At 41.5% G+C, this 24,590-nt stretch overlaps 2 protein-coding genes across 2 annotated transcripts; one reads left to right on the forward strand and one right to left on the reverse strand.

Annotated features, from left to right (window-relative positions):
- Positions 1-659: 659 nt before the first annotated feature.
- Positions 660-18,808, reverse strand: LOC311136576 (guided entry of tail-anchored proteins factor 1-like). Its single transcript, XM_084170763.1, has 5 exons — positions 18,697-18,808; positions 16,253-16,418; positions 4,023-4,090; positions 3,689-3,803; positions 660-1,168 (listed from the first exon to the last, which is right to left on the reverse strand). Exons 1-5 carry the CDS (start codon positions 18,784-18,786, stop codon positions 1,095-1,097), a joined length of 513 nt encoding a protein of 170 aa, XP_084026889.1. The 5' UTR covers positions 18,787-18,808; the 3' UTR covers positions 660-1,094.
- A 319-nt stretch (positions 18,809-19,127) lies between these two features.
- Positions 19,128-22,641, forward strand: LOC311136608 (uncharacterized protein). Its single transcript, XM_084170799.1, has 6 exons — positions 19,128-19,435; positions 20,973-20,999; positions 21,173-21,202; positions 21,294-21,329; positions 21,443-21,550; positions 21,692-22,641. Exons 1-6 carry the CDS (start codon positions 19,418-19,420, stop codon positions 21,737-21,739), a joined length of 267 nt encoding a protein of 88 aa, XP_084026925.1. The 5' UTR covers positions 19,128-19,417; the 3' UTR covers positions 21,740-22,641.
- The last annotated feature ends 1,949 nt before the right edge of the window (positions 22,642-24,590 follow it).

The following is a 24,590-nucleotide window of genomic DNA, read 5'->3' on the forward strand; positions in this document are numbered from 1 at the left end:
TCTCTATAAATAAAAAAAATCACAAATTTGTTTACAAACCTGTTAGTAAGTATTTCTCCTTTGCCAAGATAATCCATCTACCTGACAGATGTGACATATCAAGAAGCTGATTAAACAGCATGATCATTACACAGGTGCAACTTGTGCTGGGGACAATAAAAGGCCACTCTAAAATGTGCAGTTTTGTCACACAACACAATGCCAAAGATGTCTCAAGTTGAGGGAGCATGCAATTGGCATGCTGACTGCAGGAATGTCCACCAGAGCTGTTGCCAAATAATTTAATGTTAATTTCTCTACCATAAGCCTATGCCCTCCCAGGCCCACCCATGGCTGCGCCCCTGCCCAGTCATGTAAAATCCATAGATTAGGGCCTAATTTATTTAAATTAGATTTACTTATATGAACTCAGTAAAAATCTTTGAAATTGTTGCATGTTGCATTTATATTTTTGTTCAGTGTAAAAACACTTTAAAAAATGGCTGTGTAGGCTTACCGCGTGACTTTTGATTTATTGATTCAATTTCCAATTGGCATCTAATTTACAAATTTAGACTAGCTAGAGGGTGACCTTGCACTTTCTATAACGGCCTTAACCTTCCGTGACATTTATCCTTGAAAAGGTACTGTATGTCTTATCTTACAAATCCAGGCACAAATTATATTTTGCATGTTTTTATTGATATGTCAACCACAAGAATAATTCTGGAAGAGGGTTAGAAAAGTAGGCAACCAACAAACACAAATGGAAAGCAGAACACTGTGTCATGTTGATAAAATAGTGATATGGCTTGAATCATTTAGAAAACTAACAAATTGTAACCAAAGTATTAAGCCACAATTTATTTCACACTAGTTTCATGAAGAGGAATGGGATTTGGAAAGAAAGAAAATGCAACAAAACAACCCTGCTGGTTTATCAAAATGTGGTGCAGTAAAAAAAAAAAACAGTCTCAACACAAAACATTTAAATATCAAGGCCAGTGTATGAAAAATATTTACAAACCCTTTTCATTAAATTGAACGAAATAGCAACAAAAGTACCAACAATTGCATAATTTGGTCTCACAGTAGACAGTCAAGTTTTCAGGCTGTCAAGCCACCGCTTGGAGAATTATAGCCACTACCTTGTTACAAACAACGAGCCAGCATGTGATTCCAACACCACCTGAAACACAGGCACAAGAGCAGGTGAATGAATAATCATTATATTACCATTTAGATACAGAGAGATATAGTCCCAGAGACCAGATCAATGTAATCTAACCTCATTTAAATAGGTAAATGTTCAAGATTCTCAAAATCACAGATCAAGCTAAACAACTTAAATCATAAAGATTTGACAAATCCACCGGCAGGGATTTAGAAGTGATCCATAGGTATTACTGTTCTTAGAGAAACAGACTTTATGATTTAAACAGAGCTGAGGAAACATCTGCTCTCTTTGAGCTTTAAAACAAAACAGACATTGAGTTGAATGGATTGAGTTGAATGGGTTGAATAGCACAAACACAATCCTCATTTACATCCATTACTGTTCAGTTATATCAACAGTAGGGGTATCTGCATACCTAAAGGAAGCTACAGGTGCAAAGTATTTGTATTTATTATGGATCCCCATTTGCTGCTGCCAAGGCAGCAGCTACTCTTCCTGGGGTATAGCAAAATTAAGGCAGTTATACATTTTTAAAAACATTACAATACATTCATAACAGAATTCACAACATATTAAGTGTGTACCCTCAGGCCTCTACTCTACTACCACATACAGTGAGGGGAAAAAGTATTTGATCCCCTGCTGATTTTATACGTTTGTCCACTGACAAAGAAATTATCACTCTATAATTTTAATGTTAGGTTTATTTGAACAGTGAGAGACAGAATAACCACAACAAAAAAATCCAGAAAAACACATGTCAAAAATGTTATAAATTGATTTGCATTTTAATGAGGGAAATAAGTATTTGACCCCCTCTCAATCAGAAAGATTTCTGGCTCCCAGGTGTCTTTTATACAGGTAACGAGCTGAGATTAGGAGCACACTCTTAAAGGGAGTGCTCCTAATCTCAGCTTGTTACCTGTATAAAAGACACCTGTCCACAGAAGCAATCAATCAATCAGATTCCAAACTCTCCACCATGGCCAAGACCAAAGAGCTCTCCAAGGATGTCAGAGACAAGATTGTAGACCTACACAAGGCTGGAATGGGCTACAAGACCATCGCCAAGCAGCTTGGTGAGAAGGTGACAACAGTTGGTGCGATTATTTGCAAATGGAAGAAACACAAAAGAACTGTCAATCTCCCTCGGCCTGGGGCTCCATGCAAGATCTCACCTCGTGGAGTTGCAATGATCATGAGAACGGTGAGGAATCAGCCCAGAACTACACAGAGGATCTTGTCAATGATCTCAAGGCAGCTGGGACCATAGTCACCAAGAAAACAATTGGTAACACACTACGCCGTGAAGGACTGAAATCCTGCAGCGCCCGCAAGGTCCCCCTGCTCAACAAAGCACATATACAGGGCCGTCTGAAGTTTGCCAATGAACATCTGAATGATTCAGAGGAGAACTGGGTGAAAGTGTTGTGGTCAGATGAGACCAAAATCAAGCTCTTTGGCATCAACTCAACTCGCCGTGTTTGGAGGAAAAGGAATTCTGCCTATGACCCCCAAGAACACCATCCCCACGTCAAACATGGAGGTGGAAACATTAGGCTTTGGGGGCTTTACTATTCTTAGGTAGGGGAATAACTTTTGCTTCCCTCCAGGCCTGAGGGCACACACTTTCTAGTAGGCTTAAATTGAAGATATGGCAAATAGGAGTGGCAATATCGTCCGCTATTATCCTCAGTAATTTTCCATCCAAGTTGTCAGACCCCGGTGGCTTGTCATTGTTGATTGACAATAATACTTTTTTCACCTTTTCCACACTTACTTTACGGAATTCAAAATGACAATGCTTGTCTTTCATAATTTGGTCAGATATACTTGGATGAGTAGTGTCAGCGTTTGTTGCTGGCATGTCATGCCTAAGTTTGCTAATCTTGCCAATGAAAAAATAATTAAAGTAGTTGGCAATATCAGTGGGTTTTGTGATGAATGAGCCATCTGATTCAATGAATGATGGAGCGGAGTTTGCCTTTTTGCCCAAAATTTCATTTAAGGTGCTCCAAAGCTTTTTACTATCATTCTTCATGTCATTTCTCTTTGTTTCATAGTGTAGTTTCTTCTTCTTTTTATTCAGTTTAGTCACGACTTCTCAATTTGCAGTACGTTTGCCATTCGGTTGTACAGTAGTGTAGGCTATATACTGTACAGTAAGTTCAGTTATCCTGAAATATCAGAGCAAAATCACCTAGCCAGTCCCTGTGTGTCTGAAATAGCACCCTATTCCCTATATAATATAATAGTCCCGTGTAGCTCAGTTGGTAGAGCATGGCGGTTGCAATGCCAGGGTTGTGGGTTCGATTCCCATGGGGGACTAGTATGAAAATGTATGCACTCACTACTGTAAGTCGCTCTGGATAAGAGCATCTGCTAAATGACTAAAATGTAAATAATGCACTACTTTGAAGAGTGTCCTTTGGTCAAAGGTAGTGCACTATATAAGGAATAGGGTGCCATTTGAGCCTAAACCCCTGCTGGTGTTAAAGCCCCTCTCAGGGCAGGTGCTGTAATCGGTTTTACCTGCTACTCCAGATGGGAAGGCCACCATTCGCTCTAGAGGAGAAATCCACTTACTGGGCAGGACCGTCACTGGGTCAGCATAGTACTTCCAGATCAGAGAGATCATTAGCACAGCCTGGGAGAGACGGAAGGGAAGGGGATGGGAGGGACGTCACTCTCTGCCACTTGCTCCCATTGGACTGTTCATCTGTCAGTCATCATCCACAGTCCCAAATCTCTATTAAATATTTGCATAGTTTCCTATTGCAAGATTGTGAAATAATCCTAGCTACTATGAAAATATACCAATAAATGTTTTAAAAAATAAAAAATAAATCAGCTCTAGGTCACTTACCTGCAGAATATAGTACACTATGTTGACGACCCATTTGATTTTGGTCTGCTGACCAGTTCTGGATTTAACTGAGGGAAGAAAAGAAAATACAAACTTCAGACAACAAACTGATGACTTGGTGTGGTTTCCCCACATGGAGACAATGTATCACAATGGGACTGTAAAGGCGTCCGCAGGTTTCCCATCCGAAACTGTTTGGAACAGTTTGTGCATATATTATGACGACATTTTGTGACGTTTTTGTTCGTTTTGGTCTTCGGCAAGGGTTTCTTCTGTTCGTGGACACAAAAACATTTGAGGCGAGCCGAAATCTACGCCCCTTCGTCGGTGATTGGTCAACAGTAGGGATTCTTCAGTGAAGTGTTTGTCATTCAACGAGAGACATTGTTTTCATGCACACTCGTTCGGTTCACCTAGCCGATTTCGGCTACGTGCCAGCTGAACCGAAGCATGCGGAAGGCAAAAGGCATCAGCTATGCTAGGCGAACCAAAAGAGTGTGCTCACATACTCCCTTAAAAGACCTTCGCTTGAAAAACTAGAAAAAAGCAGCAATAGTACTGTTTGTCCATCTTGAGATGCCTTAGCCAATATACGCTGCCTCAAAAGAGTCCGAATTAATCTAAAGATAACTCAAGAAATCGGTCATTAATTTTAAAGTTTTTGCAGAGATCTTAGTCGCACAATTTTACATCTAACTAAGATGTTTGGTGCAGTATTTGTCAAGTGAAAAAATTTGCATGATTAGTCTCTCGTTGAATGACAACAAACACTTCATTACTATTGACCAATCACCAACGAAGGGGCATAGACTTCGGCTACCAACTTTGGCTCGCCACAAGAAAAACATTTGTGTGCACGAACAGCCAAGAAAACCCTTGCCGAAGACCAAACCGAACAAAAACATCACTAAACTATCATCATAATATATACACAAACTTTTCCAAACTGTCTTTAAGGCCAGCAGGTGAGACTGTACGACAGCTGGTTAGAAGGGGTTGAAAGAGACAGAGTGACAGAGAGATCAGCAGAAGTGTTGCCCCTCCTCAAAGAAGCTTTGGTCAAGCCACTGGAAGTGTCTGACATCAAGGTCACCTTCATCCTCCTCCAGCTCTACCCTGAGGATTATGGGACATTTCTAATTCAAAACCCTCCATGGATTCATACCGATAGCTGCATTCACTTCATCACTATAGCCAACTACCCTAAAGATATGAAAACTTCTCCTGAAAATGATTTCCCTGTGCCATTGTCCTTGGATTATGAATTTGAAATGATAGGAGTGGTAGAGTTACTGTATCTGTGACTCCAGTGAGAACAGGAATATGCTACCAATACACATTTCTTTTAAGGGTAGAATGTGCTGTATGGGGTATAGTACGAACTACTTAAAATGGCCTCTACGAGTATATACAGTGCCTTCAGAAAGTATTTACACCCCTAGGCTTTTTAAAAACATTTTGATGTGTTACAGCCTGAATTTAAAATGGATTACATTTAGATGTTGTGTCACTGATCTACAAACAACGCCCCATAATGTCAAAGTGGAATGATGTTTTTAGAAATGTTTACAAATAAATAAAAATTGAAAAGCTGAAATGTCTTGAGTCAATAAGTATTCAACCCCTTTGTTATGTTATGCGTAATGTACAAATGTGCTTAACAAGTCACATAATAAGTTGCATGTACTAACTGTGTGCAAGAAAGGTGTTTAACATTAATGACTACCCCATCTCTGAAGTTATTAAGTACACTTTGGATGGTGCATCAATACACCCAGTAATTACAAAGATACAGGTGTCCTTCCTAACTCAGTTGACAAAGAGGAAGGAAACCGCACAGGGATTTCACCATGAGGCCAATGGTGATTTTAAACCAGTTACAGAGATTAATGGCTGTGACAGGAGAAAACTGAGGATGGATCAACAACATAGCAGTTACTCCACAATACTAACCTAAATGACAGAGTGAAAAGAATGAATCCTGTACAGAATAAAACATATTCCTAAACATGCATCCTGTTTGCAATAAGGCACTACTGCAAAATACAGTGGGGAAAAAAAGTATTTAGTCAGCCACCAATTGTGCAAGTTCTCCCACTTAAAAAGATGAGAGAGGCCTGTAATTTTCATCATAGGTACATGTCAACTATGACAGACAAAATGAGAAAAGAAAATCCAGAAAATCACATTGTAGGATTTTTTATGAATTTATTTGCAAATTATGGTGGAAAATAAGTATTTGGTCAATAACAAAAGTTTCTCAATACTTTGTTATATACCCTTTGTTGGCAATGACACAGGTCAAACGTTTCTGTAAGTCTTCACAAGGTTTTCACACACTGTTGCTGGTATTTTGGCCCATTCTTCCATGCAGATCTCCTCTAGAGCAGTGATGTTTTGGGGCTGTCGCTGGGCAACACAGACTTTCAACTCCCTCCAAAGATTTTCTATGGGGTTGAGATCTGGAGACTGGCTAGGCCACTCCAGGACCTTGAAATGCTTCTTACGAAGCCACTCCTTCGATGCCCGGGCGGTGTGTTTGGGATCATTGTCATGCTGAAAGACCCAGCCACGTTTCATCTTCAATGCCCTTGCTGATGGAAGGAGGTTTTCACTCAAAATCTCACGATACATGGCCCCATTCATTCTTTCCTTTACACGGATCAGTCGTCCTGGTCCCTTTGCAGAAAAACAGCCCCAAAGCATGATGTTTCCACCCCCATGCTTCACAGTAGGTATGGTGTTCTTTGGATGCAACTCAGCATTCTTTGTCCTCCAAACACGACGAGTTGAGTTTTTACCAAAAAGTTCTATTTTGGTTTCATCTGACCATATGACATTCTCTCATACCTCTTCTGGATCATCCAAATGCACTCTAGCAAACTTCAGACGGGCCTGGACATGTACTGGCTTAAGCAGGGGGACACGTCTGTCACTGCAGGATTTGAGTCCCTGGCGGCGTAGTGTGTTACTGATGGTAGGCTTTGTTACTTTGGTCCCAGCTCTCTGCAGGTCATTCACTAGGTCCCCCTGTGTGGTTCTGGGATTTTTGCTCACCGTTCTTGTGATCATTTTGACCCCACGGGGTGAGATCTTGCGTGGAGCCCCAGATCGAGGGAGATTATCAGTGGTCTTGTATGTCTTCCATTTCCTAATAATTGCTCCCACAGTTGATTTCTTCAAACCAAGCTGCTTACCTATTGCAAATTCAGTCTTCCCAGCCTGGTGCAGGTCTACAATTTTGTTTCTGGTGTCCTTTGACAGCTCTTTGGTCTTGGCCATAGTGGAGTTTGGAGTGTGACTGTTTGAGGTTGTGGACAGGTGTCTTTTATACTGATAACAAGTTCAAACAGGTGCCATTAATACAGGTAATGAGTGGAGGACAGAGGAGCCTCTTAAAGAAGAAGTTACAGGTCTGTGAGAGCCAGAAATCTTGCTTGTTTGTAGGTGACCAAATACTTATTTTCCACCATAATTTGCAAATAAATTCATTAAAAATCCTACAATGTGATTTTCTGGATTTTATTTCCTCAATTTGTCTGTCATAGTTGACGTGTACCTATGATGAAAATTACAGGCCTCTCTCATCTTTTTAAGTGGGAGAACTTGCACAATTGGTGGCTGACTAAATACTTTTTTTCCCCACTGTATGTGGCAAAGAAATTAACTTTTTGTCCTAAATCAAAAGCATTATGTTTGGGGCAAATCCTACACAACATATCACTGAGTACCACTCTTCATATTTCAAGCATGGTGGTGGCTGCATCATGTTATATGCTTGTCATCGGCAAAGACTAGGGAGTTTTTTAGGATAAAAAGAAAAGGAACAGAGCTAAGCACAGGCAAAGTCCTAGAAGAAAACCTGGTTCACTGGGAGACAAATCCACCTTTCAGCATTACCATAACCTAAAACACAAAGCCAAATATACACTGGAGTTACTTACCAAGACAACATTGAACGTTCCAGAGTGCCTTACTTACAGGTTTGACTTGAAAATCGGCTTGAAAATCTATGGCAATACTTGAAATGACTGTCTAGCGAAGATCATTAACCAACTTGACAGAGCTTGAATTTTAAAAAGAATCATGAGCAAATATTGTACAATCCAGGCTCTTAGAGACTTACCCAGAAAGACTTAGCGGTAATCGCTGCCAAAGGTGATGCTAACATGTATTGACGCAGTGAGTTGAATACTTATCTAATCAAAATATATTAGTGTTTTATTTTTCCTTTATTTATTTGTTTCTTCCACTGTGGCTTGTGGAAGTGTTGTGCTGCTGAATGGTATTTTGTGTAGATTGTTGACAAAAAATGACTATTAAATCTAATTGAATTCTACTTTGTAACAACAAAATGTGGAAAAAGTCAAGGGGTGTGAATACTTTCTGAAGGCACTTTATCAGTTCCATTTGGACTGAATAACGGCCCTGTATTTGGTCGGCACTGTGGAAGTGGTGTGCTGCTGAATGGCACTTTCTTGAAATGGGCACGTTCTTGAAATGGAGCCCCTTTCCTTCCTCTCTCTTTTACTGTCAGGGGCTCAAGAGATTAAGCGGGAAAATGTTAAATGGTGAGTGACGTGAGAGAAAGCTGATGGCAACAGGCTGCAGCTGTGCAGATGCCCCCCAAGTGAACACTCGGAGCTATTACCCTCCCTCTTAACATACAGTGAGTGTACAAAACATTAAGAACACCTGCTCTTTCCATGATATAGCTTTCACCTGGTCAGTCTATGATCCCTTATTGATGTCACTGGTTAAATCCACTTCAAATCCGTGTAGATGAAGGGGAGGAGACAGGTTAAATAAGGATTTTTAAGCCTTGAGACAATTGAGACATGGATTGTGTATGTCAAATCAAATCACATCACATTTTATTGGTCACATACACATATTTAGCAGATGTTATTGCGAGTGTAGAAAATTGCTTGTGTTCCTAGCAACCAACAGTGCATTAGTATCTAACAATTCACAACAACACACACAAATCTAAAATTAAAATAATGGAATTAAGAAATATATAAATATTAGGACGAGCAATGTCGGAGTGGCATTGACTAAAATACAGTAGAATACAGTATATACATATGAAATGAGTAAAACAGTATGTAAACATTATTAAAGTCTAGACTAGTGTTCCATGTCTATGTACATAGGGCAGCAGCCTCTAAGGTGCAGGGTTGAGTAACCGTGGTGGTAGCCGGCTAGTGATTGCTATTTAACATTCTGATGGCCTTGAGATAGAAGCTGTTTTTTTAGTCACTCGGTCCCAGCTTTGATGCACCTGTACTGACCTCGCCTTCTGGATGATAGCGGGATGAACAGGCCGTGGCTTGGGTGGTTGATGTCCTTGATGATCTTTTAGGCCTTCCTGTGACATCGGGTGCTGTAGGTGTCCTGGAGGGCAGGCAGTGTGCCCCCGGTGATGCGTTGGGCAGACCGCACCACCCTCTGGAGAGCCCTGCGGTTGTGGGTGGTGCAGTTGCCGTACCATGCGGTGATACAGCCCGACAGGACTATGCATCTGTAAAAGTTTTAGGGGCCAAGCCGAATTTCTTCAGCCTCCTGAGGTTGAAGAGGCGCTGTTGCGCCTTCTTCACCACACTGTCTGTGTGGGTGGACCATTTCAGATTTTCAGTTATGTGTACGCAGAGGAACTTTAAGATTTTAACCTTCTCTACTGCGGTCCCGTCGATGTGGATAGGAGCGTGCTCCTTCTGCTGTCTCCTGAAGTACACGATCAGCTCCTTTGGTTTGTTGACGTTGACGGAGAGGTTATTTTCCTGGCACCACTCCGCCAGGGCCCTCCGCTCCTCCCTGTAGGCTGTCTCGTCATTATTGGTAATCAGGCCTACCACTGTTGTGTAATCTGCAAACGTGATGATTGAGTTGGAGGCGTGCGTGGCCACGCAGTCATGGGTGAAAAAGGAGTACAGGAGGGGCTGAGCACACACACTTGTGAGGCCCCTGTGTTGAGGATCAGTGTAGTGGAGGTGTTGTTTCCTACCTTCACCACCTGGGGGTGGCCCGTCAGGGAGTCCAGGGTCCAGTTGCACAAGGCGGGGTTCAGACCCAGGGCCCCGAGCTTAATGATAAGCTTGGAGGGTACTATGGTGTTGGACGCTGAGCTATAGTCAATGAACAGCATTCTTACATAGGTATTCCTCTTGTCCAGATGGGATAGGGCAGTGTGCAATGCCATGGTGATTGCATCGTCTATGGATCTATTGGGGCAGTATGCAAATTGAAGTGGGTCTAAGGTGTCAGGTAAGGTGGAGGTGATATGATCCTTAACTAGCCTCTCAAACCACTTCATGATGACAGAAGTGAGTGCTACAGGGCGATAGTCATTTAGTTCAGTTACCTTTGCTTTCTTGGAACAATGGTGGACATCTTGAAGCAAGTGGGGACAGCAGACTGGGATAGTGAGAGATTGAATATGTCCGTAAACACTCCAGCCAGCTGGTCTGTGCATGCTCTGAGGACGCGGCTAGGGATGCCGTCTGGGCCGGCAGCCTTGCGAAGGTTAACATGCTTAAAAGTATTACTCACGTCGGCCACGGAGAACGAGAGCCTACAGTCCTTGGGAGCGGTCGCGTCGGTGGCACTGTGTTATCCTCAAAGCGGGCAAAGAAGGTGTTTAGCTTGTCCGGGAGCAAGACGTCGGTGTTCCCTTTGTAATCCGTGATTGTCTGTAGACCCTGCCACATACGTCTCGTGTCTGAGCTGTTTAATTGTGACTCCACTTTGTCTCTGTACTGACGTTTTGCCTGTTTGATTGCCTTACGGAGGGAATAACTACACTGTTTGTATTCAACCATATTCCCAGTCACCTTGCCGTGGTTAAATGCGGTGGTTCGCGCTTTCAGTTTTGCGCAAATGTTGCCATCTATCCACATTTTTTGATTTGGGTAGGTTTTAATAGTCACAGTGGGAACAACATCCCCTATACACTTCCTGATGAACTCAGTCACCATGTCCATGTATACGTCAATGTTATTCTCAGAGGCAACCCGGAACATATCCCAGTCCGCGTGATCAAAACAATCTTGAAGCATGGATTCCGATTGGTCAGACCAGCGTTGAATAGACCTTAGCACGGGTACTTCCTGTTTGAGTTTCTGCCTATAGGAAGGGACGAGCAGAATGGAGTCGTGATCTGATTTGCCGAAGGGAGGGTGGGGGGAGGACCTTGTAGCCATCCCGGAAGGGAGAGTAACAACGGTCGAGAGTTTTTGAAGCGTAATTACTACAGGCAATGTGTTGATAGAACTTCGGTAGCGTTTTCCTCAAACTTGCTTTGTTAAAAATCCCCAGCTACAATAAATACGGCCTCAGGATATGTGGTTTCCAGTTTGCACAAAGTCCAGTGTAGTTCCTTGAGGGCCGTCATGGTATAGGCTTGAGGGGGAATATACACGGCTGTGACTATAACTGAAGATAATTATCTTGGGAGGTAAGCACACACACTTGTCATTTGATTGTGAGGTATTCTAGGTCAGGTGAACAAAAGGACTCGAGTTCCTGTACGTTATCACAAATCACACCATGAGTAGTTAATCATGAAACATACACCACTGCCTTTCTTCTTTCCGGATAGTTCTTTATTCCTGTCTGCGCGATGTACTGAGAACCCAGCTGGCTGTATGGACGGGGACAGTATATCCAGAGAGAGCCATCATTCCATGAAACAGAGTATGTTACAGTCCCTGATGTCTCTCTGGAAGGAGATCCTCGCCCTGTGCTCATCTACTTTATTGTCCAGGGACTGAACATTAGCAAGTAATATACTCGGAAGCGGTGGTTGGTGTACACGCCTCCTGAGTCGGACTAGAAGTCCACTTCGAATACCTCTTCTCCACCGGCGGCGTCTTTGAGCAGCCTCTGGGATAAGTTCAATTGCCTTGGGGGATATGATCAAAGGATCGAATTTGGGAAAGTCGTACTTCTGGTCGTAATGCTGGTGAGTTACCGCTGCTTTGATATCCAAAAGTTATTTCCCGGCTGTATGTAATAATACAAAAAACTTTCTGGGCTAATAATGTATGAAATAACACACACAAAAAATATACAGTGAGGGAAAAAAGTATTTGATCCCCTGCTGATTCTGTACGTTTGCCCACTGACAAAGCAATGATCAGTCTATATTTTTAATGGTAGGTTTATTTGAACAGTGAGAGACAGAATAACAACAACAAAAAATCCAGAAAAACGCATGTCAAAAATGTTATGAATTGATTTGCATTTTAATGAGGGAAATAAGTATTTGACCCCCTCTCAATCAGAAAGATTTCTGGCTCCCAGGTGTCTTTTATACAGGTAACGAGCTGAGATTAGGAGCACACTCTTAAAGGGAGTGCTCCTAATCTCAGCTTGTTACCTGTATAAAAAGACACCTATCCACAGAAGCAATCAATCAATCAGATTCCAAACTCTCCACCATGGCCAAGACCAAAGAGCTCTCCAAGGATGTCAGAGACATGATTGTAGACCTACACAAGGCTGGAATGGGCTACAAGACCATCGCCAAGCAGCTTGGTGAGAAGGTGACAACAGTTGGTGCGATTATTCGCAAATGGAAGAAACACAAAAGAAATGTCAATCTCCCTCGGCCTGGGGCTCCATGCAAGATCTCACGTCGTGGAGTTGCAATGATCATGAGAACGGTGAGGAATCAGCCCAGAACTACACGGGAGGATCTTGTCAATGATCTCAAGGCAGCTGGGACCATAGTCACCAAGAAAACAATTGGTAACACACTACGCCGTGAAGGACTGAAATCCTGCAGCGCCCGCAAGTTCCCCCTGCTCAAGAAAGCACATATACAGGCCCGTCTGAAGTTTGCCAATGAACATCTGAATGATTCAGAGGAGAACTGGGTCAAAGTGTTGTGGTCAGATGAGACCAAATTGGAGCTCTTTGGCATCAACTCAACTCGCCGTGTTTGGAGGAGGAGGAATGCTGCCTATGACCCCAAGAACACCATCCCCACCATCAAACATGGAGGTGGAAACATTATGCTTTGGGGGTGTTTTCCTGCTAAGGGGACAGGACAACTTCACCGCATCAAAGGGACGATGGACGGGGCCATGTACCATCAAATCTTGGGTGAGAACCTCCTTCCCTCAGCCAGGACATTGAAAATGGGTCGTGGATGGGTATTCCAGCATGACAATGACCCAAAACACACGGCCAAGGCAACAAAGGAGTGGCTCAAGAAGAAGCACATTAAGGTCCTGGAGTGGCCTAGCCAGTCTCCAGACCTTAATCCCATAGAAAATCTGTGGAGGGAGCTGAAGGTTCGAGTTGCTAAGTGTCAGCCTCGAAACCTTAATGACTTGGAGAAGATCTGCAAAGAGGAGTGGAACAAAATCCCTCCTGAGATGTGTGCAAACCTGGTGGCCAACTACAAGAAACGTCTGACCTCTGTGATTGCCAACAAGGGTTTTGCCACCAAGTACTAAGTAATGTTTTGCAGAGTGGTCAAATACTTATTTCCCTCATTAAAATGCAAATCAATTTATAACATTTTTGACATGCGTTTTTCTGGGGTTTTACCATTAAAATTATAGACTGATCATGTCTTTGTCAGTGGGCAAACGTACAAAATCAGCAGGGGATCAAATACTTTTTTCCCTCACTGTATACAGTGGGGGAAAAAAGTTTTTAGTCAGCCACCAATTGTGCAAGTTCTCCCACTTAAAAAGATGAGAGAGGCCTGTAATTTTCATCATAGGTACACGTCAACTATGACAGACAAATTGAGAATTTCCTTTCCAGAAAATCACATTGTAGGATTTGTAATTAATTTATTTGCAAATTATGGTGGAAAATAAGTATTTGGTCACCTACAAACAAGCAAGATTTCTGACTCTCACAGACCTGTAACTTCTTCTTTAAGAGGCTCCTCTGTCCTCCACTTGTTACCTGTATTAATGGCACCTGTTTGAACTTGTTATCAGTATAAAAGACACCTGTCCACAACCTCAAACAGTCACACTCCAAACTCCACTATGGCCAAGACCAAAGAGCTGTCAATGGACACCAGAAACAAAATTGTAGACCTGCACCAGGCTGGGAAGACTGAATCTGCAATAGGTAAGCAGCTTGGTTTGAAGAAATCAACTGTGGGAGCAATTATTAGGAAATGGAAGACATACAAGACCACTGATAATCTCCCTCGATCTGGGGCTCCACGCAAGATCTCACCCCGTGGGGTCAAAATGATCACAAGAACGGTGAGCAAAAATCCCAGAACCACACGGGGGGACCTAGTGAATGACCTGCAGAGAGCTGGGACCAAAGTAACAAAGCCTACCATCAGTAACACACTACGCCGCCAGGGACTCAAATCCTGCAGTGCCAGACGTGTCCCCCTGCTTAAGCCAGTACATGTCCAGGCCCGTTTGCTAGAGTGCATTTGGATGATCCAGAAGAGGATTGGGAGAATGTCATATGGTCAGATGAAACCAAAATAGAACTTTTTGGTAAAAACTCAACTCGTCGTGTTTGGAGGACAAAGAATGCTGAGTTGCATCCAAAGAACACCATACCTACTGTGAAGCATGGGGGTGGAAACATCATGCTTTGGGGCTGTTTTTCTGCAAAGGGACCAGGACGACTGATCCGTGTAAAGGAAAGAATGAATGGGGCCATGTATCGTGAGATTTTGAGTGAAAACCTCCTTCCATCAGCAAGGGCATTGAAGATGAAACGTGGCTGGGTCTTTCAGCATGACAATGATCCCAAACACACCGCCCGGGCAACGAAGGAGTGGCTTCGTAAGAAGCATTTCAAGGTCCTGGAGTGGCCTAGCCAGTCTCCAGATCTCAACCCCATAGAAAATCTTTGGAGGGAGTTGAAAGTCCGTGTTGCCCAGCGACAGCCCCAAAACATCACTGCTCTAGAGGAGATCTGCATGGAGGAATGGGCCAAAATACCAGCAACAGTGTGTGAAAATCTTGAGAAGACTTATAGAAAACGTTTGACCTGTGTCATTGCCAACAAAGGGTATATAACAAAGTATTGAGAAACTTTTGTTATTGACCAAATACTTATTTTCCACCATAATTTGCAAATAAATTCATAAAAAATCCTACAATGTGATTTTCTTGATTTTTTTTTCTCATTTTGTCTGTCATAGTTGACGTGTACCTATGATGAAAATTACAGGCCTCTCTCATCTTTTAAGTGGGAGAACTTGCACAATTGGTGGCTGACTAAATACTTTTTTCCCCCCACTGTATATACTGCAAAGTTGCTTCGGAGCTAGAAGCAGAGCTGCCATGTCTGTCGGTGCCATTCAGAGTGTGAATGGGCCACATTTACATTACATTTTAGTCATTTAGCAGACGCTCTTATCCAGAGCGACTTACAGTTAGTGAGTGCATACATTATGGCCCCATGTGGGAATCGAACCCACAACCCTGGTGTTGCAAACGCCATGCTCTACCAACTGAGCTACATCCCTGCCGGCCATTCCCTCCCCTACCCTGGACGACGCTGGGCCAATTATGCGCCACCCCATGGGTCTCCCGGTCGCGGCCGGCTTCGACAGAGCCTGGCTAGACAAAATATTTAAGTGCCTTTGAACGGGGTATGGTAGTAGGTGCCAGGTGCACCGGTTTGTGTCAAGAAGCTGCTGGATTTGTCACGCTCAACAGTTCCCTGTGTTTATCAAAAATGGTTCACCACCCAAAGGACATCCAGCCAATTTGACACAACTGTGGGAAGCATTGGAGTCAACATCCCTGTGGAATGCTTTCGACATCTTGTAGAGTCCATGCCCCGACAAATTGAGGCTGTTCTGAGGGCAACTCAATATTAGGAAGGTGTTCTTAATGTTTTATTCACTCAGTGTACATGTGCCTAGTCCCCAATAGAGAGATGGAGCAAATTGTACAGTAAAAAGTTTTCCCGCCTACTAAACCAGCTAAGAGAAGGGAGGGAAACAATTGGTGATATTCACAACTTGTGCAATACCTCCGCCATGTCTCATTATACTAATAGTGTTTATGGTAAATATTCTGTACATTGAATTTTGTGAAAATCAAAAAGTTTGGGAAACAATGCATACTTGTCTGTGTGGACTGTAGATTAATCAAATATATTGGTTATGTTGAATAAGGTGTTGTGTGAGGCCTTTTGGTGTAACATTTCTAGAACATGTACATACACGATCATAGTGTTGAGAGGGGTAGAGACAGAGACATAATGCCATCCACTATTACCATAAGTCTTCAACTTGTCCGTCATCTTGTTGATCTTGCGCTCGAGCCGTGCGTACCTGGCGAACTCGTCCATCATGTTGATGGAAGAAAGCTCCTTCTTCATGGCCTGAATCTCTGCCCTCATCTCCACCTCATCTTCCACATTCTTCTGGAAAACTTTGGACAGCTTCAATAGAAGAAGAATACAGCCAAAAATATCAATCTAAAGGTTTCTAAGCATGTTATACACGAGGTGCATTCTGATTCACTTTACTACTGGGCAGTGACTGGCTGGGGTAGCCTGCTTAACAGTGAACTATGCAGTAAGGTATCATCACAGGGAATTATGTTATCAAGCTGCAGGGTGCTAGCACAAAATAAGTGCAGGAATTAGCACTGATCCATGGCAAATTAGCCATGATAAGCTGTTCAGGAGTCTTATGGCTTGGGGGTAGAAGCTGTTAAGAAGCCTTTTGGACCTAGACTTGGCGCTCCGGTACCGCTTGCCAATCAGTAGCAGAGAGAACAGTCTATGACTAAGGTGGCTGGAGTCTTTGATAATGTTTAGGGCCTTCCTCTGACACCGCCTGGTATAGAGGTCCTGGATGGCAGGAAGCTTGGCCTCAGTGATGTACTGGGCCGTACGCACTACCCTTTGTAGTGCCTTGCGGTCGGAGGCAGAGCAGTTGCCATACCAGGCGGTGATGCAACCAGTCAGGATGCTCTCGATGGTGCAGCTGTAGAACTTTCTGAGGATCTGAGGACCCATGCCAAATCTTTTCAGTCTCCTGAGGGGGAATAGGCTTTGTCGTGCCCTCTTCACGACTGTCTTGGTATGTTTGGATTGCATCATGTTAGCTCCCCACTCATGCTGCACAGAAGTTAACACACTTGAATAATGCGACACAGCATGTAGAAATTTTTTAACTGTTAATTACTGTTCGCAAAACAATGTCCATACAGGCTAGAACACTTTACAATGCAACAAGATACTGGTAGCTTCCAGCTTTGTAGGCTACCTTTCCTTGCTAGCTGACAGCTAAAGCTAACATTTACATTTTACATATTTAGCAGACGCTCTTATCCAGAGCGACTTACAGTTAGTGAGTGCATACATTTTTCATACTGCCCCCCCGTGGGAATCGAACCCACAACCCTGGCGTTGCAAGTGCCATGCTCTACCAACTGAGCTACAGGAGTCAAACATCAATTCACTACCCTAGTACTTTGTTTGTGATATTATGCAAACCATAACACAAAATATGCTGATTTCAAAGCTGATTGACGCAAAAACTGTATTTATTTATTTTCTCTCTCTCTCTCTCTCTCTCTCTCTCTCTCTCTCTCTCTCTCTCTCTCTCTCTCTCTCTCTCTCAAAGATTATCTATAGCCTCTGTTGCTCCGATGGGCCGCTCCCCTCTTGCCTTTTGAATGACGTCATTACTGATTAAAGCGACAGAGCACATTTTTATCAAAGAAGCTACTTCTAAGTAAATGTTGTTGATCAGTACAACAAATAAGTCCCAAATGTAAGGGAAACAAATGTCACCTGTAGCCCCATGAAATCAGCCAAAACAAGCTCAACAACTTAATGCATGCACACACTCCTACTGAATATGCATTCACTTGTATTGTGGATAGGCCCTAAGCTACATCTTGATTTACCCATCTCAATAGAGATGTACCATTCAAATACCATTATGTTATGTATTTATATTGGTCAAAACAAAGTAAAATGTATTGTATAATTTATTAATGAATGCATACAATAATTGACAGAGCAGTAGCAGAGTTTATCTGTCTGGATCAAGTGCCATTCGATTACTTTAGCTAATATGCCTTTTTTTGTCAAGGTATCGAGTGTCAATTATATATTTTAAACCTGGTATCGGTAACTAAGTCAAAATGCTGGTATGGTGACAACACTATTTGCGACTGTGGCCTACTATGTGGGCAACACAGGATTTGGTGTTTGTGGATCTGACAAGATTTTACATTAGTTTAAATGGTGCTTATGGAGAAAACTCACTTGAATCCATATCACTTTGTCATAGCACTAAACCCATGAGATATGCACAGCAGACTCTGCTTGTCCATTATACATGTGATGTTATTTTCCAGATTTCAAACTCAAATTTACTACATACCCACATCTGGCATTTATCGTTATATCACGGAAATGTCATATTTTAGACTGCAAACGCTTATGGTGCTAAAAAGAGCAAGGGAGGATTGAGTCAAATAAACTTATAGCGCAGATGACATAGTTGTGGTGAGAGGGAGATGAGCACAGTCACCACCAGCCATTAAATGCCAGCGGGTCTTTGTCAATCTCTCCCAGTAGGAGAACGAACATCATGTCTCAGATAAACATGCCGACGCAACTTAAAAGTTTGAACACACATTTACCGGTACAACTGGGCTACAATTTCTAAACAATGTTACCGCATGAATGGCATACTCACATAGGAGGAAATTGAAGGTAACAACATTTTGACGAGGTTGCACAAGACCACAGACCCTAAAACCAGCAACCAGACGTACACAGTCGCCATTTTCCTTTGATTATTTACAATAGCCGTCGCTAGGGAAGCACACCCCCTTCACTTTCTACCCGATGTAGATTTTTTTTTTTACTGAATATGTTGTATTTTTGCCTAGTGAAGTTGGCCTGTCTATTTATTTTCCAAAAAAATAGCCTACATGTATCAAAATAATGCATTATGTTACTTTTTATTCTGATCAAATGGGGTATTGTGTGTAGGGAATGTCTTCATATGTGGAGCTTGCCTTTTTAACCAACATTTTGGCAAAACAATATGAAGAGTGTGTGTCGTGGTTCCCCACCCCCTCATCGAAAGGCAAATAAATATAGATCTGATTGTTATGTAAAGATATACACACAGGTATCTCGCTATGATTTGAAAATGTGTTGACGACTCCTAAAGCCAATCAATGGCCAGGGGCGGAGAGTGGCTTGTCGGTCAGGTTAGTGCTATAATGAATTGAGAAGGGGGAGGGGGGGAATCCAATCCGGTTTGAGCTAGTTTTGTTCCAATGGAACATTAACGTCTCGCTACGCTGTAATAGAACGCACTGTTTGAATCTTATACCGAACAGTATTTTTCTTGCTCCGTTTTGGAACATTGCCCTCTTTTTTTCTTTTAACAAATACGCAAAACAGCCATGCCTAAAAGGAGCAAAGTAAGTAGAATATTTATTTATTTTTGTGTAATTTGATAGATAAAAACGCAATTGCATGAAATGCATTTCTTTTTGCACGTACAATTGTTTAAATATAGCCGTAAATGTAAGTTGTTTTGGATCGCTTCGCTGCAACATTGTTGCACTGCTGTTGTGTGCAGTCAGGAGTTTAAAATGTATCACTCTGTTTTGATTTGGGAAGTGGCGGGTTTTCTTCGTCTTATCTCTTTCACGATGTGATTTTACTCTTCGAACATTGACTGGTTAAATGATGGGTGCTTAATATTTACCTTATCAGATCTATTGTAAATTGGGTGGGGGGGTTGTCACTTTTTTCATGGTGGTTGTTTAAAAAATGTGACATTTACCTATAAAGACAGACAAAGAGGTGTAGGTAGTTAACTATGTCGTGAGATGGCTATTCTCCAGAAATAAAGTTGGTGACAATCTTTTAGGCAAATACGACTGCACTTATTGTAAAATAACATTTAATTGTAATTGCATTCCGTGTATCCTTTTGACATAGTGTAATATCATTCATATATAATTTAGTTGTTGGGATATATGTTCAACGCACGGTGGGCTGTATGGTATGCAGAAGACTGCTTCTAGGGTTCTTCAAAAAGGGCACAAAGTCGTGTGTCATGGCTGCCCTTGTGAGGAAGACAAACACTGACGACGTTTTTCTTGCTTTGCAATATCAAAATTCATAGTTACAACGTAATCTGCTTAAAAGTTCACACATGCAACACGCTGCATCGTTTAGAATGTTTGATTGTGTGGTTTAATTTTATTTGTGTGCCCTTCGTTTTGTTGTTGGTTCGAGACATTTCTGAGTTATGCAATGGCGATTCGTCGACATCACAGCGCCGCTCTTGTTGCTGGGGATTTTAGTAGATTCTGTAACCATTTGGAGAGTCGCTGAGGATCTCGGAGAGTTCGAAATTCGAATGAATGGCGGGAACGCACAGTAGACTGGCTTGTCGGCGTAGAGGAGGAGGACAGTCATGTTGCTTGGCAAATTTCCATATACCACTAGTGAATGAATGCGTCCGGAGGAGGCGGAGTCGGTATTCCCCTCTCAGTAGAGAGCACAAGCAGCATGGAGAAAATCGTAATTGCATACTCCTCGCGTCCGGTCTCCTTCTCAAAACCCATTGGAGGAAAAGGTCAGAAGGGCGGGACCTACGGCTTTTTCCATCCAATGGTGTTTGAGAAGGAGACTAGGGTCACGCAATTGAGATCTTCCCAAGGTAATAATCATTGGCAAGTCAATTGGTACATTACTTAAATGACTGAAGCAAGTTGAAACTATTATATACTGTATCTGTATTAGGTAGTTCATGACGTAAATGGAACAAACGAGCAGTTATATCTAGACTGTGCCCATAACACCATTGCCTCCTTACGCCCACTTTGGATTACACAATTTCCCTAATACTAATGGCATTTAAACTGACCCTCCCCCCAGTAAAACCCACCTAACACGGTTGCCCTGCTGAGCTGTCACTAACATTTGTCTCTCCTTTTATCACAGGCAAACGCTGATGCTGAGGCAGCAGAGGTGAGTGATTTAAGGTCTTATTCAAATATTATTTTATCAATGCACTCTCGCTGGTTCTTTAAGTATTTAAATGTTCAGAGTACAATTCCATTGCTTTGCCACCAGAGGTCAGCATCAACCCATGTCAAAATCTGCTCCAAATAATTGCTATTTTCTTCTGAAATATTTTGCAGCCCAAGAGGAGATCTGAGAGATTGGTAAACGTGAGTATATTACACACCTTTTTAGACACTTAAATTTAAGATACAGACAATTTCAGCTAAGAATCACTCGCTAAAACACCTTTAATTGCAGAAACCCGGCCCTCCAAAGGCAGAACCCAAGCCAAAGGTGAGGAAGTGCTGACATTTAACACATTGTCAAATGTACATTTAATAGTAAATTAAGTGCAAATAAGGACTGTTTCTTAACATATTTAAAATATATATAATATACACACACAGAAGGAGAAGGCAGTACCTAAGCCCAAGAAGGCTAAAGAGGTGAAGAAGGCCGCGCCTGAGGAGAAGGAGGTGCCCGCAGAGAATGGAGAAGCCAAAGCTGAGGAAGAGGTAAGGGGCTGATGGGATATGTAGGCATTTCCTCTTACAGATAAATGGAAAAAACAATATAATTGATGCGCATGGCATGAGGATATGGTGCTCTCAATTTTTTTGTGCTTTAAAAAAAATCTGCTATGTTTTGATTTTCAGGAACCAGCCACAGAAGAACCTGAACAGAAGGAAGAGGCAGCAGAATAACATATTTTATCAGTGCTCCCTATTCCTCTTTTTCTTGTACAATTCAGGGGAATATTTTTATCGACTATTTTCTAAATGCAAGTTTTTTAGTAGTTTGATTGTAGAAACACATTTTTTTATGAAACAACAAATACATTTGGAGACGGATTTCATCACATCCCACATTTTTACATTTCCGGAACAATTACGGTTATTGTAAATGTCAAAGGTTTTTATTTTTGCCGTGGGGAAGGGATGGGAATGGGCCAGGTTGCTGCATCAAGAACATGCAAGCACGTTGTTTACAGGATCCGGTCAAAACAGAGAGCTTGCCTGAGAGACTAACATTCCATAGGCTATATGAGGGACGGTATTTGTAACCTGTATTGTGTGGTGGGGATGAATTACTAAAGGGGCAACACATTGTTTTATTGTTTATAATGAGATGTTTTAGAATGTTTGTAAGCTGTGTTCCATATGTTAACTATTGTACTCATGCCATTTTTTAAAAACCATTCTGCTTAATAAACCTATTCCCTAGCACTGGAGTTCCTCCCTATCAGGCCTGTGCATTGCGTGTATTTGGTTTTGTCTCTGTTCTGTGATAGCATTGCAATAAATGTGGACAGCTGCTGTTTAAAAGGTTTTCAAACTTTCTATATGCAGTGTGTAATGGTACATTGTGAATGGAATTCTGTGTTCTTAGCCAAGCTAATGACATAAGTGTGAAACATACCATTGATTATGGTTCCTTGGATGCTGAGAAACTACATCCACTTGAGCTGTCAAATACACAAACCAGCAATATTCATGTGGGTTTTGGGTATCGAGTACAGGTGTACAGTTCTTGTATTCTTTGTTTATAGATGTATCTGTGTCATGATTGGTATAAACAAACCAATAAAAATGTGGTTGTAATTGTTTGACCTTTTCTCATTGTGTGACAGACATACTATACAGTATTTAAGATATGATAGTTCTGATTGACCACAAATACATATTGCAGTAGCTAAAGAAGAAACCCATTCCAGTTCTGAGACTGACATGGCAACAGCTAGTATCTGTCGTCGATATGAAAAACAAAAATACATTATAATTTAGTTAAAAAGCAACTTCTAGTTTTGAAAGTGGTCCATGCCTATGTCGCATCTATGAGTCAAACATTCATTCTAGTGTCAAAATTAACAACAACTTGTAAATAGGATAATTTTGGGAATAAAGTCAGTCTCGTCCAAAACAGAATGAAGGTTACCGTTAGTCTTCCTTGGGTTGGGTTTATTTCAATCCAGTCCACAGCAACACCCAAGTAATCATACATTTGGAGCACAGCTGCACTTTGGTTTGACATTTGATATCCCTATGGGGCTAGTTAAGGACCATCAGTAAATTACACAATGTACATGGGACAATATTTTAAACTGTCAATAGCTCCACATTTCAATGACAACAAACCAACTATAAATTGTAGAAATGTATATTTAAATATTGAAAGCATTTAATGAGACAACTAAAGGATGTGCAACATGAAAATATTGTCCCATTTACATTGTAATTTATTGACAGCCCACAACTAGCCCCAGAGATAGGCTATCTAATGTCAAACCAACTTTGCCATGGTGGAACACTAGGCTAATGATGCTACTTGGCAAAAAAAGTTGGCTTGCTTTAGCTAGCCTAGGCAACTTGAAGACACAGACCTGGTTAGACAGTTTCAAGTTATCTAGAAGGGTGAGTGTCTGTCTACTGTTTTGGCAGAGTGAATGTACAACCCTTACTGAAAAAACAGGCTTCTGGCAAACAGTTAATGCAAATTTGCGGCATGCTCATATTTTCACATGCAAATTAGTTGTGGCAAACTGTTGCGGTAAATTTGCTGCCAGCTCATATTTTCACATGTAAATTAGTTTTTGGGAAAACTGTTGCGGTAAATTTGCAGCAACTTCGGAAAACAATTCTGGGAAACTTGTGGCGAACATTCTACTGTTTGCTGCAAATTTGCTGCAAACTCAGTATGAATATGTAAATTAAATCAGGTTTTTGGCTACTGTGTGTTAACAACATTGAAATGTATCTACATGAACCAAATCACATATAAACTTTAAATGAACTTACTTCTCATAGAAAAGACTAAACATAATAAATGTAGTAAATATACTAAACGTATTCAATGTCTTAGATAAAAACACATCTAATACAACTTGAAATCATCAGCATGGTAATGAAGAAAAGAGCAAAGTATGGATATTTCCCAAATACTATTTAATATTTTGATGTAGCTACAACATTTACATGAGAGAAATGTGAATACGATGGTGCTGTTGACCTTTAGGATGTTTAAAGGGCAACTACAACATTATTTACATGAGCCAAATGATAACTGAGCAATAGATTTCAACCAATCAAAGTTTAAAAGATGAACAAAATTATAATAATTAAAACAAAAGCTAAATCCAACCCAGTTCAGAACTATCGCCTTTTTGAGTGAACTTTGGAGATGGCGGCCTTGTGGAAGTCCTTCGTCCAAATGTTGTTGAATGCATGCACTGAAACAATCAGAAAAACAGAAGAATAAAAACAGGATACTGAAAACATTTTATTTTGGCATCTTAAAAAGGTAGAAATTGAGTTATGCCTAATATGGAAATTTATATAATTTTTCCAAAATTAATTAGTTACACAAAAAAATGCTGTGTTAAAAATAACCCAATTTGGGTCATTTCGAAAACCCAGCACTGGGTCAATATTGGTCAAACACAGCGCCTTGGGTTGAGCGCTTGACCCAGCTGCTGGGTTAACACAACCCAGCACATTGGGTTGGGGGATTGATCCAGCAGCTGGGTAATTGTTAATGTAATCCTTGGGTTACTTTCAG

This window comes from Coregonus lavaretus, assembly GCF_964263955.1.
Source record: "Coregonus lavaretus genome assembly, chromosome: 10".
NCBI classification, from domain to species: domain Eukaryota; kingdom Metazoa; phylum Chordata; class Actinopteri; order Salmoniformes; family Salmonidae; genus Coregonus; species Coregonus lavaretus.

Excerpts from the sequence above, each read along its gene's own strand:
- LOC311136576 (XM_084170763.1), bottom strand. The coding sequence starts at position 18,786 with ATGGCGACTGTGTACGTCTGGTTGCTGGTTTTAGGGTCTGTGGTCTTG. Across the intron at positions 4,091-16,252 it reads GGACAAGTTGAAGACTTATG|TTAAATCCAGAACTGGTCAG; the intron begins GTAATAGTGGAT and ends TTCTTCCCTCAG. Across the intron at positions 1,169-3,688 it reads CTTCCCATCTGGAGTAGCAG|GTGGTGTTGGAATCACATGC; the intron begins GTAAAACCGATT and ends CCTGTGTTTCAG.
- LOC311136608 (XM_084170799.1), top strand. Across the intron at positions 21,203-21,293 it reads GATCTGAGAGATTGGTAAAC|AAACCCGGCCCTCCAAAGGC; the intron begins GTGAGTATATTA and ends CTTTAATTGCAG. Across the intron at positions 21,330-21,442 it reads AGGCAGAACCCAAGCCAAAG|AAGGAGAAGGCAGTACCTAA; the intron begins GTGAGGAAGTGC and ends ATACACACACAG.